General features: G+C 42.5%; 1 protein-coding gene and 1 non-coding gene across 6 annotated transcripts in view; one reads left to right on the top strand and one right to left on the bottom strand.

The window, feature by feature from the left end:
• The window catches only part of TNS3 (tensin 3), a 388,908-nt gene that overhangs the window by 150,850 nt on the left and 225,873 nt on the right, over positions 1–12,185 (bottom strand). For all 5 annotated transcript variants that reach the window (XM_049894028.1, XM_049894024.1, XM_049894025.1 and 2 more), the window contains 3 exons: positions 5,856–5,985; positions 5,391–5,456; positions 4,147–4,251 (listed from right to left, as the gene is read on the bottom strand). In XM_049894028.1, the coding sequence (XP_049749985.1) occupies positions 4,147–4,251; positions 5,391–5,456; positions 5,856–5,985 (301 nt within the window). The remainder of the gene's footprint in view (positions 1–4,146; positions 4,252–5,390; positions 5,457–5,855; positions 5,986–12,185) is intronic.
• On the top strand, positions 4,718–4,824 carry LOC126082310 (U6 spliceosomal RNA). The gene has a single exon (XR_007518547.1). It is a non-coding gene; the product is annotated as a U6 spliceosomal RNA (small nuclear RNA).

Here is a 12,185-nt window from a genome sequence, read left to right as displayed (position 1 = left end):
ATGCTGTGTGGAGAGTTCTGGGCTCAGACCGAGACTGGACCCTTGGATCTGACTGCTGCCCTGACTGAGCTCCTCAGAGGGGCTCATGGCAGGGCCGAATTACCCAATAAGCAAGGTACACATGGTTTACTTGTGTGTACTTACCAAAGGTAGCAAACAATTTCACCTGTTTTTTACCATGCCAAGGATGTGGTGAAACCCATGTGAAATTGTTCACTACAGATTATTAAATAAACACAAGTAAGCCCGTGCATACCTTGCTTAACGTAAGCAGGTGTGTACCATGTTTACTGGCTAACCTGTCTCTCTGCTCATGAGCTTCAAGGATGGAGGGAGACAGGCCCGGGGGATACGGGAGCATGGGAGGCAGAGAGAAGAATGGCACTTCGTCTCTTGTCTGTGGGGAGTTGGCGGGGGTTACTGCTTGGAATGAGGTCCATCTGCTTAGAGAGTCTGAGAACTCTTAGATAGCACAGCACTTCTAGAACTGATTGACCTTCTAGAACTGACTCTGTGGATATGCTGGATCCAGACACTGTCACTGCCTCACAAAGACAATGGGGACTGTCAATGAATTCTCCATTGCTGACTCCTTGAGAAGCCACCGGAAGCTAAATGCTGGCCTGAAATGGACGTCTGTGATTGTTCCTGCTCAGCATCCACCTTCCCATTCCCCAGGAATGGCCCTCTGACGTTCCTCTGGGAACATAACCCTCCTCACCAACTGCATCCTTGGAGGGACTGTCGGTAAGGCTCCTGCCCACCCTGGCCGCAGGCAAGCATGTGACCCAACCAGGGCTGTTTAGTCTCTCTTTCTGGACTCTGAACCTTGAGCTGAGAGGCACAGGGACAGAAATGGCTGGAGCCAGGTAAGTATCCTCATGGTGTCCCTGCTGAGAGTACCCCTGAGTTCCGCAACCCAGCCCACAGAAGAGCACGGCCTGTGTCCTTTCCAAAACCACCAGCAGCTAGATGGCTTGGTTTTCCACTTTGTGAGCCACTTCATGGCCTTCCAACAAATTCCTTTTCCCTCCTATATCGTTGTTGTTGTTAGTTGTTGTCGAGTCAGCTCGACAACAGAATGAAGCGTTGCCCAGTCCTGTGCCATCTTCACTGCTGTTGGTATGATCCACTGTTAGTGTATTTTGCATTTTGAGCACCTTCTAACCTAGGGGGCTCATCTTCCAGCACTATTTTGGACAATATTTTGATCCATAGGGTTTTTGTTGGCAGGTCTTTGAAAATAGATCACCAGGCCTTTCTTCCTAGTCTGTCTTGGTCTGAAGCTCTGCTGAAACCTGCCCACCATGTGTATATATATATACACACACACACACATATATATATTTATATATACACATATATACGTATAATCTATACACTCTCTTTCTACACACATACACACATTAGAAACAGCTAATGTTGAGTCTATTCTGACTCATGGCAACCCCATGTGTGTCTGAGAAAAACTGCAGTCCACAGGGTTTTCAATGGCTGATTTTTCAGAAGTAGACTGCCAGACCTTTCTTCCAAGAAGCCTCTGAATGAACTTGAATGGCCAAATTTTCCCTTATCATTTGCACCACCATACATACATAAACGTATATCAAAAACCAGCAAAACCAAACCCAGTGCTGTCGAGTTGATTCCGACTTATAGTGACCCTATAGGACAGAGTAGAACTGCCCCCACAGAGTTTCCAAGGAGCGCCTGGCAGATTCAAACTGCCGACCCTTTGGTTAGCAGCCGTAGCACTTAACCGCCACGCCACCAGGGTTTCCTAAATGTATATATCCACATATATTCTATAATGTATGTATTTTTAGATATAATCTCTCTCACACGTCTATACATTTTCCATAAATTTTCATATAATTCACCAAGGTTGATACTCAGCTGTTTGTCTTGTTTGTACTTTTGTCTTGTTTTCCCACACAAGCCACTGTGGACCTTCCAATGAATTGCGCGGCCCTGGACCCCTTGCTGGTTCTCAGTTCCCCCACTGTGGAATGGGGATGATGAAGTCTGCCTATGTGCCTGGCCTACAGGAAGCCTGTTCCCACAAGGTGGGAGACAGGGTCCAAGTGAGTCGTAGTGTCCAGAACTTTCCCTTGAAGCAGCCCCCTCTCATCCCTGCAACCCAGGGCTCCTCAGGGCCACCCACAAGACTCCCTCCTGCTCCCCTCTCAGCATGTTAATACGCAAGCCACCCACCTGTGTGACCTGCTCTTTTAGAAGCCCTTCCTTCCCAGCATCACTGACTCTCCAGGCTGGTACTTCCCTCAGCAGACAAGGCACCTTCTACCATCAACAGAATGTGGACTGCCTAAAGATTTCAGCCTCTTCCTTTTCACAACTTTCACAATAATGCTGGGTTCCCCGGCTGGGTGTCTGGTCTTTGGTAGATTCTGCTCAGACCTGTTAATACTTACATCTTCTTATCATATTGCCCTACTCACCAGTTCTCACAGAGAACACAATTTCTGTGGTCAAATCAGCCTGGCATTCAAGATTCTGAGTCAACTGAATCTCTTGACCCCCTCTCCAAATTACTCTCAGTTTACCCTTCTGTTAATTATTCGCTTCTGCATGAGCCACCCCTTCATCTTTCTTTCCTCCAATGGAAAACCTCAGAAGTGCTCTACAGAAAAGAGTTACACTGTACCAATGGATACATTGGTTAAAAAAAAAAAAAAAGGGTTCTGTAGTCAAATGTTGGTAACCCTTGTTTGAATAAAGTTAAAGTGGATCATTTCTGCAGGAATTCTCACAGCCCTTAAGATGCTAACGTGCATCTTTAAGGTACAGCACAGTTTTCCCAAGCGTTTTCAGCTATAATTCTTGTAATATGCTGGCACCTTGAAGGACTGGTATCCTGAATAAAACACATCAAGAAAGAATGCTCTGATACTTTGTAGGTCACAGAAAGATCCTCCTCTTCCCCAATGCCTTGCCCACAGGCCCCTAAACTTCCTCTTCTTATTATGAATGCCCTTAGTACTGAAAGGAAACCTGGTGGCATAGTGGTTAATTGCTACAGCTGCTAACCAAAAGGCTGGCAGTTTGAATCCACCAAGCATTCCTTGGAAACTCTATGCGGCAGTTCTACTCTGTCCTATGGGGTTGCTGAGTCAGAATCGACTCAATGGCAATGGGTTTCAATGGGTTTAGCACTGAAAGTCCATCTCTAGGTCTTGACCTTTCTTCCAGGTTTACTCTGAGCCCTAACACTTTCTTTAGTTGCAATGTCATCCCACAAGCCCAAGAAGGAGCATGCCTCTCCCAGCATAAGTACAGCAGAGGACGTGCAATCAGGGGAGTATATAATAGCGACTCTCCCGTACTGATCACAGAGGTCATCTTTCTGGAGCCACCGGGAGTTCAGCGATCCACAAAGATGGGGCAGTGTGATTTTTATTTCCCCAATACTTGCTTGCATCTCTATTACATCTGGACATAGCTAATTTAACAAAAAGTTAAAGTAAGGTCTGATTCTTAGTCAGTGATTGAAAAAGTAAGGTTATTATGAGCCAGGGTGAAGTCTTCGTTCTTCTTCTTTGAAATCAACTTTGGTTGTTTCTTTAAATAATTCCAGCATACCGCTGTATCTTCATTCCTTTTTCCTCCTTCCTGCTTCTACTTGTGACCCAAGTGGTACTTTCCATGGGTGGACAGAGAATAGGATTAGGTGAGATGGACTCACAAGAGCAGAGATTACAGTGATACACCAAGCAAACAGCAGCAAAAACAAATGGCTCTTGTCCATAAGGTCACAGAATAGGAAGAAGGTTGTCCAGGACCAGACACTTGGCACTCACCATATACGAACAGGGAGGGAGGAGGGAATTGGGGGATGTGGTCCCTAGGAATATCCAAACCTAACGTTTCAGGCAGGGGAGGCCCTATATGTGATGTCATTGACTGGCCATCCCTGTAGTCACACACAGTTATGCAAAGCACTGACCCAAATTCTACCAGCCTGTTTGTCATGCTTGCCCTCACAGTGATGGGGGCTCTCCACCTCTGAAAATACAGCAGCATTTCCACCTTCTGAGCATACTGTGGTGTATTTCTGCTATAAACGCAATAGCTGCTTTCTCCATTCCCTTCTTTCCAGTGACTCTCACACAAGATAACTGCACGCACCTTCTCCATCTGCGCCCAGGTTCTCGTAGGAGTCCCAGCGAATCAGTGGGTCTGCGGTGTTGTAGTCGACGATCACTCCGTGGTCATTGTGCAGATGATCAGACCCTGCAAGGGCACAGGAAAACAGTTAGTCCCAGAGACCCAGCACCTCTGCCCATCTGACCCGCCAGAGATGAGTGGTGGAAGTAAGGCGCCTAGACTCACCACCCTCCTTCTATAGGTGATGGTGTTAATCAGAGATGCTGTGTATTTTCAACCAACCGAACAACAGTTAAAACCACTCAGGGGAAAGGAAAGTTGAGGATTTGTCATTTGACTACTGTGTGCTGGGCTCTGAGTGTTACCACTGAAGTATAGGAACACTTAGGTCCTGGCCAACACCAGGAAACAGGCCTAGAGGGAGAACTAAGTACCAGAGCGGGTACATGGGAGAGGCATAGCCTTTGCCTGGGCCTTCTGGACTCCCAGGTCTCTGCTCCTTCCTTAAATCATTTTAAGAACACCAAGATGATTTCACCTCACAAGTCTTACATCTAACTGTTCATGCCTGTTCATTAAAAAAAGGGCAATTGTGCTTGCTTCGGCAGCACATATACTAAACTTGGAAGGATACAGAGAAGATTAGCATGACCCCTGTGCAAGGATGACATGCAAATTCACGAAGTGTTCCATACTAAAAAAAAAAAAAAGGCAATTATTTTCCATAGCAATTAAAAGATTTATGCATATGGGCCTGGTGATGAAACTGAATCACTCCTCTTGACCATAAAGGGGCTCATTTCTTTTCAAATGTATTTTTATAAGAAAGGAGAGTTTGGTTCACATAAACACTTGCAGGCTACTGTGCTTTTAATTGTTTTTTTTTGAAAAAAAAAAAAAAAAAACCTTTGGTTTTTTGTTAGGGAGGAAGTCAACAATTAGCCCAATCTCATGGGAACCAAAGCCTAGAACTTTAAAACCACCAACAGGACAGGTCCCCAGGCGTGGAGGTTCCAGACACAGCTCTGTCCCCACCCGGCTGAGTGGTGTGGGTAAGTCATGCCATCTCTTGGGTATCTACCGCCTTATTCTCTCCAAGCCACCCCCTCCCCACTGTCCAATATTCAACTCTATTCCCCCATTTTTTTATCAGGAAGATTATACGTAAGCACAAATTTGGAAATCTTGTACGACCACCAAATGCATCCGCCACCGTCCTCACCCTCCACCCACATCGGGTCACCTCGTTCATCTAGTCTACCCACCTTGGATCTTCTCAGGAGTAGCTGAGAAGACTAATTCGATTTTCCCATAGTCAGGAAAACGGTCATCTAAAACAGAAAGTGTATTTCAGCAAATCTGGAGATAATGGAACAAAAATCTGGTGTGGATCCTCTGGATTAATTCTGTCCTTGTATTCCAGCCAGTAGTACAATGCTATTCCAACATCAGCAACAAACATACCCAGGGGCAAAGAAAGTGGTGGTAGTTTCATTGCTTTTCTATAATTGTTTTTTTTTTTTTTTCTTTGATGGACCAGTTATCAGCTTTTCCCAAGGCTGATAATTTTGTTAATAGGCTAAAATTATGTGGAAGGGAGGACTGGGGAGTGGATAGTAAAATAGAGAAGAAACAAAGGAGCAAGCATAAGAGCACCCCCACGCATGCCAGGTATGTGCCTCCTCCAGCGGCCTCTCCCCGCACGCCACGCAGGCCAACAGGAGCCTTACCCCTGTTAGCGTTATCCAGATCCTCCTTTCCGAACACCAGCCCATAGCCCTGGACAGCCCCGGTGTGAAACTGCAGGCGGAAGATAACGTCGCGGGTGGCTGACCGGTACTTCTTGTGGTAACACTTGACCTGGTGTAAAGAAGGAAAGAAAACACACAACAGCTGTCACTGTGGAGCTTGTCACTAACCATGAACTACCCTTTGTGGTAGTGTGCACTGTCATCTCCCACTTATAATAAATGGGGCTGGGGGTTTACACTGTGGAGTCAAATCCTAATCCCGGGGTCCCTTGGGGGTCTCTGCAAACACCTCTGGCTACACACAGAGGCACCACTTAATGTTATGCTGGCTGCACTATTTAATAGGACTTTTTACTGCGCTTCCCTCTTGTGACATTTTAATGGGACCTAAATTCTGAAATGCCATGATTCTTAGCCTTCAGAAGGGCCGCACCTAGTAAACCCGTTCAGATGATGAGAATGTGCCGTGTTTTGGAAGACACTGGAGAACGACATTCTACGGCCCCTTTTCCTAAATTTTAACAGCTAGTGAGCTGAGGAAGGTTTTCTTTTATCTAATTTCTCCATTTTTCAACCTAAAGCCTTTCTATTTTCACAAAGGAAGAAACAGCTGGCCATTACCATCTGTAATATGATAAATGCTTATGTGCATAGACAGAAAGAAAGACAGAGGGACAGAGACTGACAGAAGTGTTTAATTTCACATGCTCAGGTTGTCCAGACGTCCTGGAGGTGGTCACTAAGGATATCAGTCTTTACCACTGATTATCAGTCTTTACTACTGAAGTGATTTAAAATTGAGATGGTGACGCCACCCCTTGGAGGTAGGATTCAGCAGGTCCTCTGGGACAGAGCCCAAGCCTTTCTGGGTGACTGTGCTCATAACCTAGGTGAGAAGTACGAGTTTCAAGGTGTCTGCACTATTGGACAATGGGTGGGGAGAATCTACCTTCCCCATCTCTGCTTGGGGGAGGGCTCTTTGCCCTCAGGTGTCTGTGAGTAGCCTGGACCACTTGGAGGGACCCTGGCCCATAGCATAATTGACTGGAATGAGGATAGTAGGGGCAAAGTACTAGAGGCAGGGGGCCCTTCCACTCACCAGACAAAGGGACAGAAGCCCCTGCCCCACATATGGATCAAGAGAGAAGGTACCTTTCCAAGGGAGGGTCAGAGCCCAGTGACAGGTCCAACTCTGTTCTCAGATCAAACAGACAGCCAGGTGGCAGCTGACGCCATCCCCGGTGAAGCGGGGAGGTGGGTTTGCTGGCAATTCAAGGGTTGGGCCCTTTCTGAGGTAGCTACATTCTTTGAAAGGTACTTATCTCAGAGAAAGACAGCTTTAAGTATTACAAGCTTTACAAAAGTAAATGAGGAAAAAAAAAATTACCATCGACTCAATTTCTATTCATTGGAACCCTATGAATGTCAGAGTAGAACTGTACTCCATATGGTTTTCAGTGACTGATTTTTTGGACATAGAGTGTCAGGCCTTTCTTCCGAGGTGCCTCTGGGTGGGCTCAAACCTCCAACCCTCTGGTTAGTAGCCTAGGGTGTTAATTATTTTACCACCCAAAAAAAAAAAATTTTTTTTTTTTTTTTTTACCACCCAGGCACTTCAAAATAGCTATAACCAGTATGATATAGACTAGTGATGCAGAAGAATTTTGCAGGACAAGGTTCCCTTATCCCAGTCAATCAGAGGAACTATTCCACTAAAGACAGAAAAAAAAAAAACTTCAGGAAGCCCTTGCCAGTGGATGTGAGGACTGTGACCCTCTGGACAGACATGGAGCTGTTTACATTTGTCATATCTGCAAGGAAACAGCCTGATAAATAAATGAAAAAATTCCCATAAGACCACTAGGGGATGTTTCATGTTGACAAACATTCCTGAACACTCACTCCCACTGCAGAGTGGAGGCAGGACTGCTGTAAATACAGAGGGGGCACGCCTACCACCCTGTCCTCCAGGACTCTGGATAAAAGCCTGTGTAACCAGCCAACAAGAATGTCAAAGAAATGTTAAAACTGCAGTTTACTTTGCAACAGCAAAGGCACCTTAACCACACAACCCCTACATCTATCTGAAGGATCCCTAGCCTCTCACACTTACCCCTCCTCTGTGCTCCCATGCTCATGTCCACACTCACCACACTGACCTCTCACAAGTGTGCTGGCCCTTGTCTACTGCAGTGGGGACCAATGGAGAGAGACCTGTTCAGGGAAGGGGGTACACTCCACACACTGGTGGCTTCACTCAGGTCACCCAGCCACCTGCGACAGGGGTCCAAAGATAACTGGTACCTCCCAGTCCATGGTCCGTCTGCAGAACCAACCCACGCGTATGCTCTAGGGAACAGGGACACACTTTCCTCAGAGACACTGGGGAGATGATTCTCAGCCCCTGGCATTTTTCAGAACATGAACCCCTGTTGCAATCAGATACCAGTATCTACACCAATCATTCCTGCCTCTCTAAGACTGTAGGACAGAGCCTATACCACACACTTGATGATCAGCTACTTGGACACCAGAGGTGAATTCACACAACAAAAATGAATAGACTCCTAGACTGATATACCTGATAACAGCTCTAGCCATATGGGAACAGGATGTCAGAGCTCCAAAGGTGAAAATAATCAAGCTAGCTCACTCAAACAACCCATGTGGGCATATCAAAACACAACAAAGCAAGAAGCTACAATACAGTAAGCAAACATAAAATAAACTAATAAAATAACTTATAGATGGCTCAGAGAGAACAATCAATGTCAAGTCACACAAAGAAACAGGCCATAAGCACCTCAACAAGATCTCAAAACAAAGAATCAAGGGATCTTGTAAATGAAAATGCCTTCCTGGAATTACCTGATGCAGAATACGAAATATTAATATACAGGACCCTTGAAGACATCAGGAAGGAAATGAAGCAATACGCAGAACAAGCCAAGGGACACACAGATAAACCAGGTGAAGAAATTAAAAAGGTTATTCAGGAACATAATGAAAAGTTTAATAAGCTGGAAAAACCCACAGACAGACAGCAAAAAGAAATTCAGAAGATTAACAATAAAATTACAGAATTAGACAACTCAATAGAAAGTCAGAGGAGCAGAATTGAGCAAATGGAGGGCACAATTTCTGAACCTGAAGTTAAAGCACTTGGCACCAATATATTTGAAGAAAAAGCAGATAAAAGAATTTTTTAAAAAATGAAGAAATCTTAAGAATCATGTGGGACTCTATCAAGAGAAATAACCTATGAGTGATTGGAGTACCAGAACAGGGAGGGATAACAGAAAATACAGAGAAAATTGTTGAAGATTTGTTGGCAGAAAACTTCCCTGATATTGTGAAAGATGAGAAGGTATCTATCCAAGATGCTCATCGAACTCCACAAAAGGCAGGTTTTAAAAGAAAGTCACCAAGACATATTATAACCAAGCTTGCCAAAACCAAACATAAAGACAGAATTTTAAGAGCAGCTAGAGATAAACGAAAAGTCACCTACAAAGGAGGGTCAATAAGAATAAACTTGGACTGCTTGGCAGAAACCATGCAGGCAAGAAGGCAATAGGATGACGTACGTAAAAGACTGAAGGAAAAAAATTGCCAGCCAAGAATCATATATCCAGCAAAAGTGTTTCTCAAATATGAAGGAGAAATTAAGACATTTCCAGATAAACAGAAGTTTAGGGAATTCATAAAAACCAAACCAAAACTACAAGAAATACTAAAGGGAGTTCCTTGGTTAGAAAATCAATAATATCAGGTATCAACCCAAGACTAGGACACTGGACAGAGCTATCAGATGTCAACGCAGACAGGGAAATCACAAAAATAAAACATGATTAAAAAACGCTCAAAGCAGGGAAACAGAGATGTTATTATGTAAAAGAAGACAACATTAAAACAATAAAGAAGGATTTTTTAAGAAAGGTAGTCATAGATTTTTCATACGGAGAGGAAGACAAGGCGATACAAAGAAATAAAAGCTAGGTTTAAATTTTGAAAAATAGGGGTAAATAATAAGGTAACCACAAAGGAGACAAACTATCCCACACATTGAAATAAAATACAAGAAAAAAATAGAGACTCAGCAGAAAAAAAATCAACAGCAATGAAAATGAGGAAAAGACAATATATAAACTACTCAGCACAAAAGATTAAATGGGAAGAAGAAACTATCAACAACACACAAAGACATGAAAATGATAGCTCTAAATTCATACTTCTCCATAATTACGCTGGATGTAAATGGACTAAAGGTACCATTGAAGATACAGAGAGTGGAAGAATGGATTCAAAAACACAATCCGTCTATATGCTGCCTACAAGAGACACACCTTAGACTTAGAGACACAAACAAACTAAAACTCAAAGGATGGAAAAAATATACCAAGCAAACAACAATCAAAAAAGAGCAGGAGTGGCAATATTAAATTCTGACAAAATAGACTTTAAAGTTAAATGTATTATAAAGGATAAGGAAGAACACTATATAATGATTAAAGGGACAATATGCCAAGGAGATATAACCATATTAAATATTTATGCACCCAATGACAGGGCTGCAAGATACATAAAACAAACTCTATCAGCACTGAAAAGTGAGATAGACAGCTCCACAATAATAGTAGGATACTTTAACACACCACTTTTGGTGAAATACGGGACATCCAGAAAGAAGCTCAAAAAAGACACGGAAGATCTAAATGCAACAATCAACCAACTGACCTCATAGACATAAAGAACACTCCACCCAACAGCAGCCAAGTATACTTCCTTTTCTAGTGTACATGGAACATTCTACGGAGTAGATCACATATTAGGTCATAATGCAAGCCTTAGCAGAATCCAAAACATTTAAATATTACAAAGAATCTTCTCTGACCATAAGGCCATAAAAGTAGAAATCAATAAAAGAAAAAGTAGGGAAAAGAAATCAAAAACTTGGAAACTGAACAATAGCCTGCTCAAAAAAGACTGGATTATAGAAGACATTAAGGATGGAATAGAGAAATTCAGAGAATCCAATGAGAATGAAAACACTTCCGATCAGAACCTTTGGGACACAGTGAAAGTGGTGCTCAGAGGCCAATTTATATCAATAAATGCACACTTACAAAAAGAAGAAAGCGTCAAGATCAAAGAATTATCCCTACAACCTGAACAAATGGAAAGAGAACAACAAAAACAAAAAAAAAATCCTCAGGCACCAGAAGGAAACAAATAATAAAAATTAGAGAAGAAATAAATGAAATAGAAAACAGAAAAACAACTGAAAGAATTAACAAGACCAAAAACTGGTTCTTTGAGAAAATCAACAAAATTGATAAACAATTGACCAAACTGACAAAAAAAAAAAAAAAAAGGAGAGAAAAAAATAACACAAATAAGAAATGAGATGGGTGATATTACAACAGACCCAACTGAAATTTAAAGAATCATATCAGATTACTATGAAAAACTGTACTCTAACAAATTTGAACACCTAGAAGAAATGGATGAATTTCTAAAAAACACACTACCTACCTAAACTAACACAAACAGAGGTAGAACAAATAGACCCATAACAAAAGAAGAGATCGAAAAGGTAATCAAAAAGCTCCCAATAACAACAACAAAAAAAGCCCTGGCCTGGATTGCTTCACTGCAGAGTTCTACCAAACTTTCAGAGAAGAGTTAACACCACTACTAAAGGTATTTCAGAGCATAGAAAAGGACGAAATATTCCCAAACTCATTCTTTGAAGCCAGCATATCCCTGATAACAAAACCAGGTAAAGACACCACAAAAAAAGAAAATTATAGACCTACATCCCTCATGAATGTAGATGCAAAAATCCTCAACAAAATTCTAGCCAATAAAACTCAACAACATATCAAAAAAATAATTCACCATGACCAAGTGGGATTCACACCAGGTATGTAGGAATGGTTCAACATTAGAAAAACAATTAATGTAATCAATCATACAAATAAAAGACAAGAATCACATGATTTTATCAATTGATGAAGAAAAGGCATCTGACAAAGTCGATAAAAACTCTCAGCAAAATAGGAATAGAAGGAAAATTCCTCAACATAATCAAGGGCCTTTATACAAAGCCAATAGCCAACATCATCCTAAATGGAGACAGCCTGAAAGCATTCCCCTTGAGATCAGGAACCAGATAAGAATGACCTTTATTACCACTCTTATTCAACATTGTGCTGGAGGTCCTAGCCAGAGCAATTCGGCTAGATAAGGAAATAAAGGGCATCCAGATTGGCAAGGAAGAAGTAAAATTATCTCTATTTGCAGATG

This window comes from Elephas maximus, chromosome 8 (assembly GCF_024166365.1).
Source record: "Elephas maximus indicus isolate mEleMax1 chromosome 8, mEleMax1 primary haplotype, whole genome shotgun sequence".
NCBI classification, from domain to species: Eukaryota; Metazoa; Chordata; class Mammalia; order Proboscidea; family Elephantidae; genus Elephas; species Elephas maximus.
Note: the sequence above shows the minus strand (reverse complement) of the source record. Positions and strands in the feature narration are given on the sequence as shown.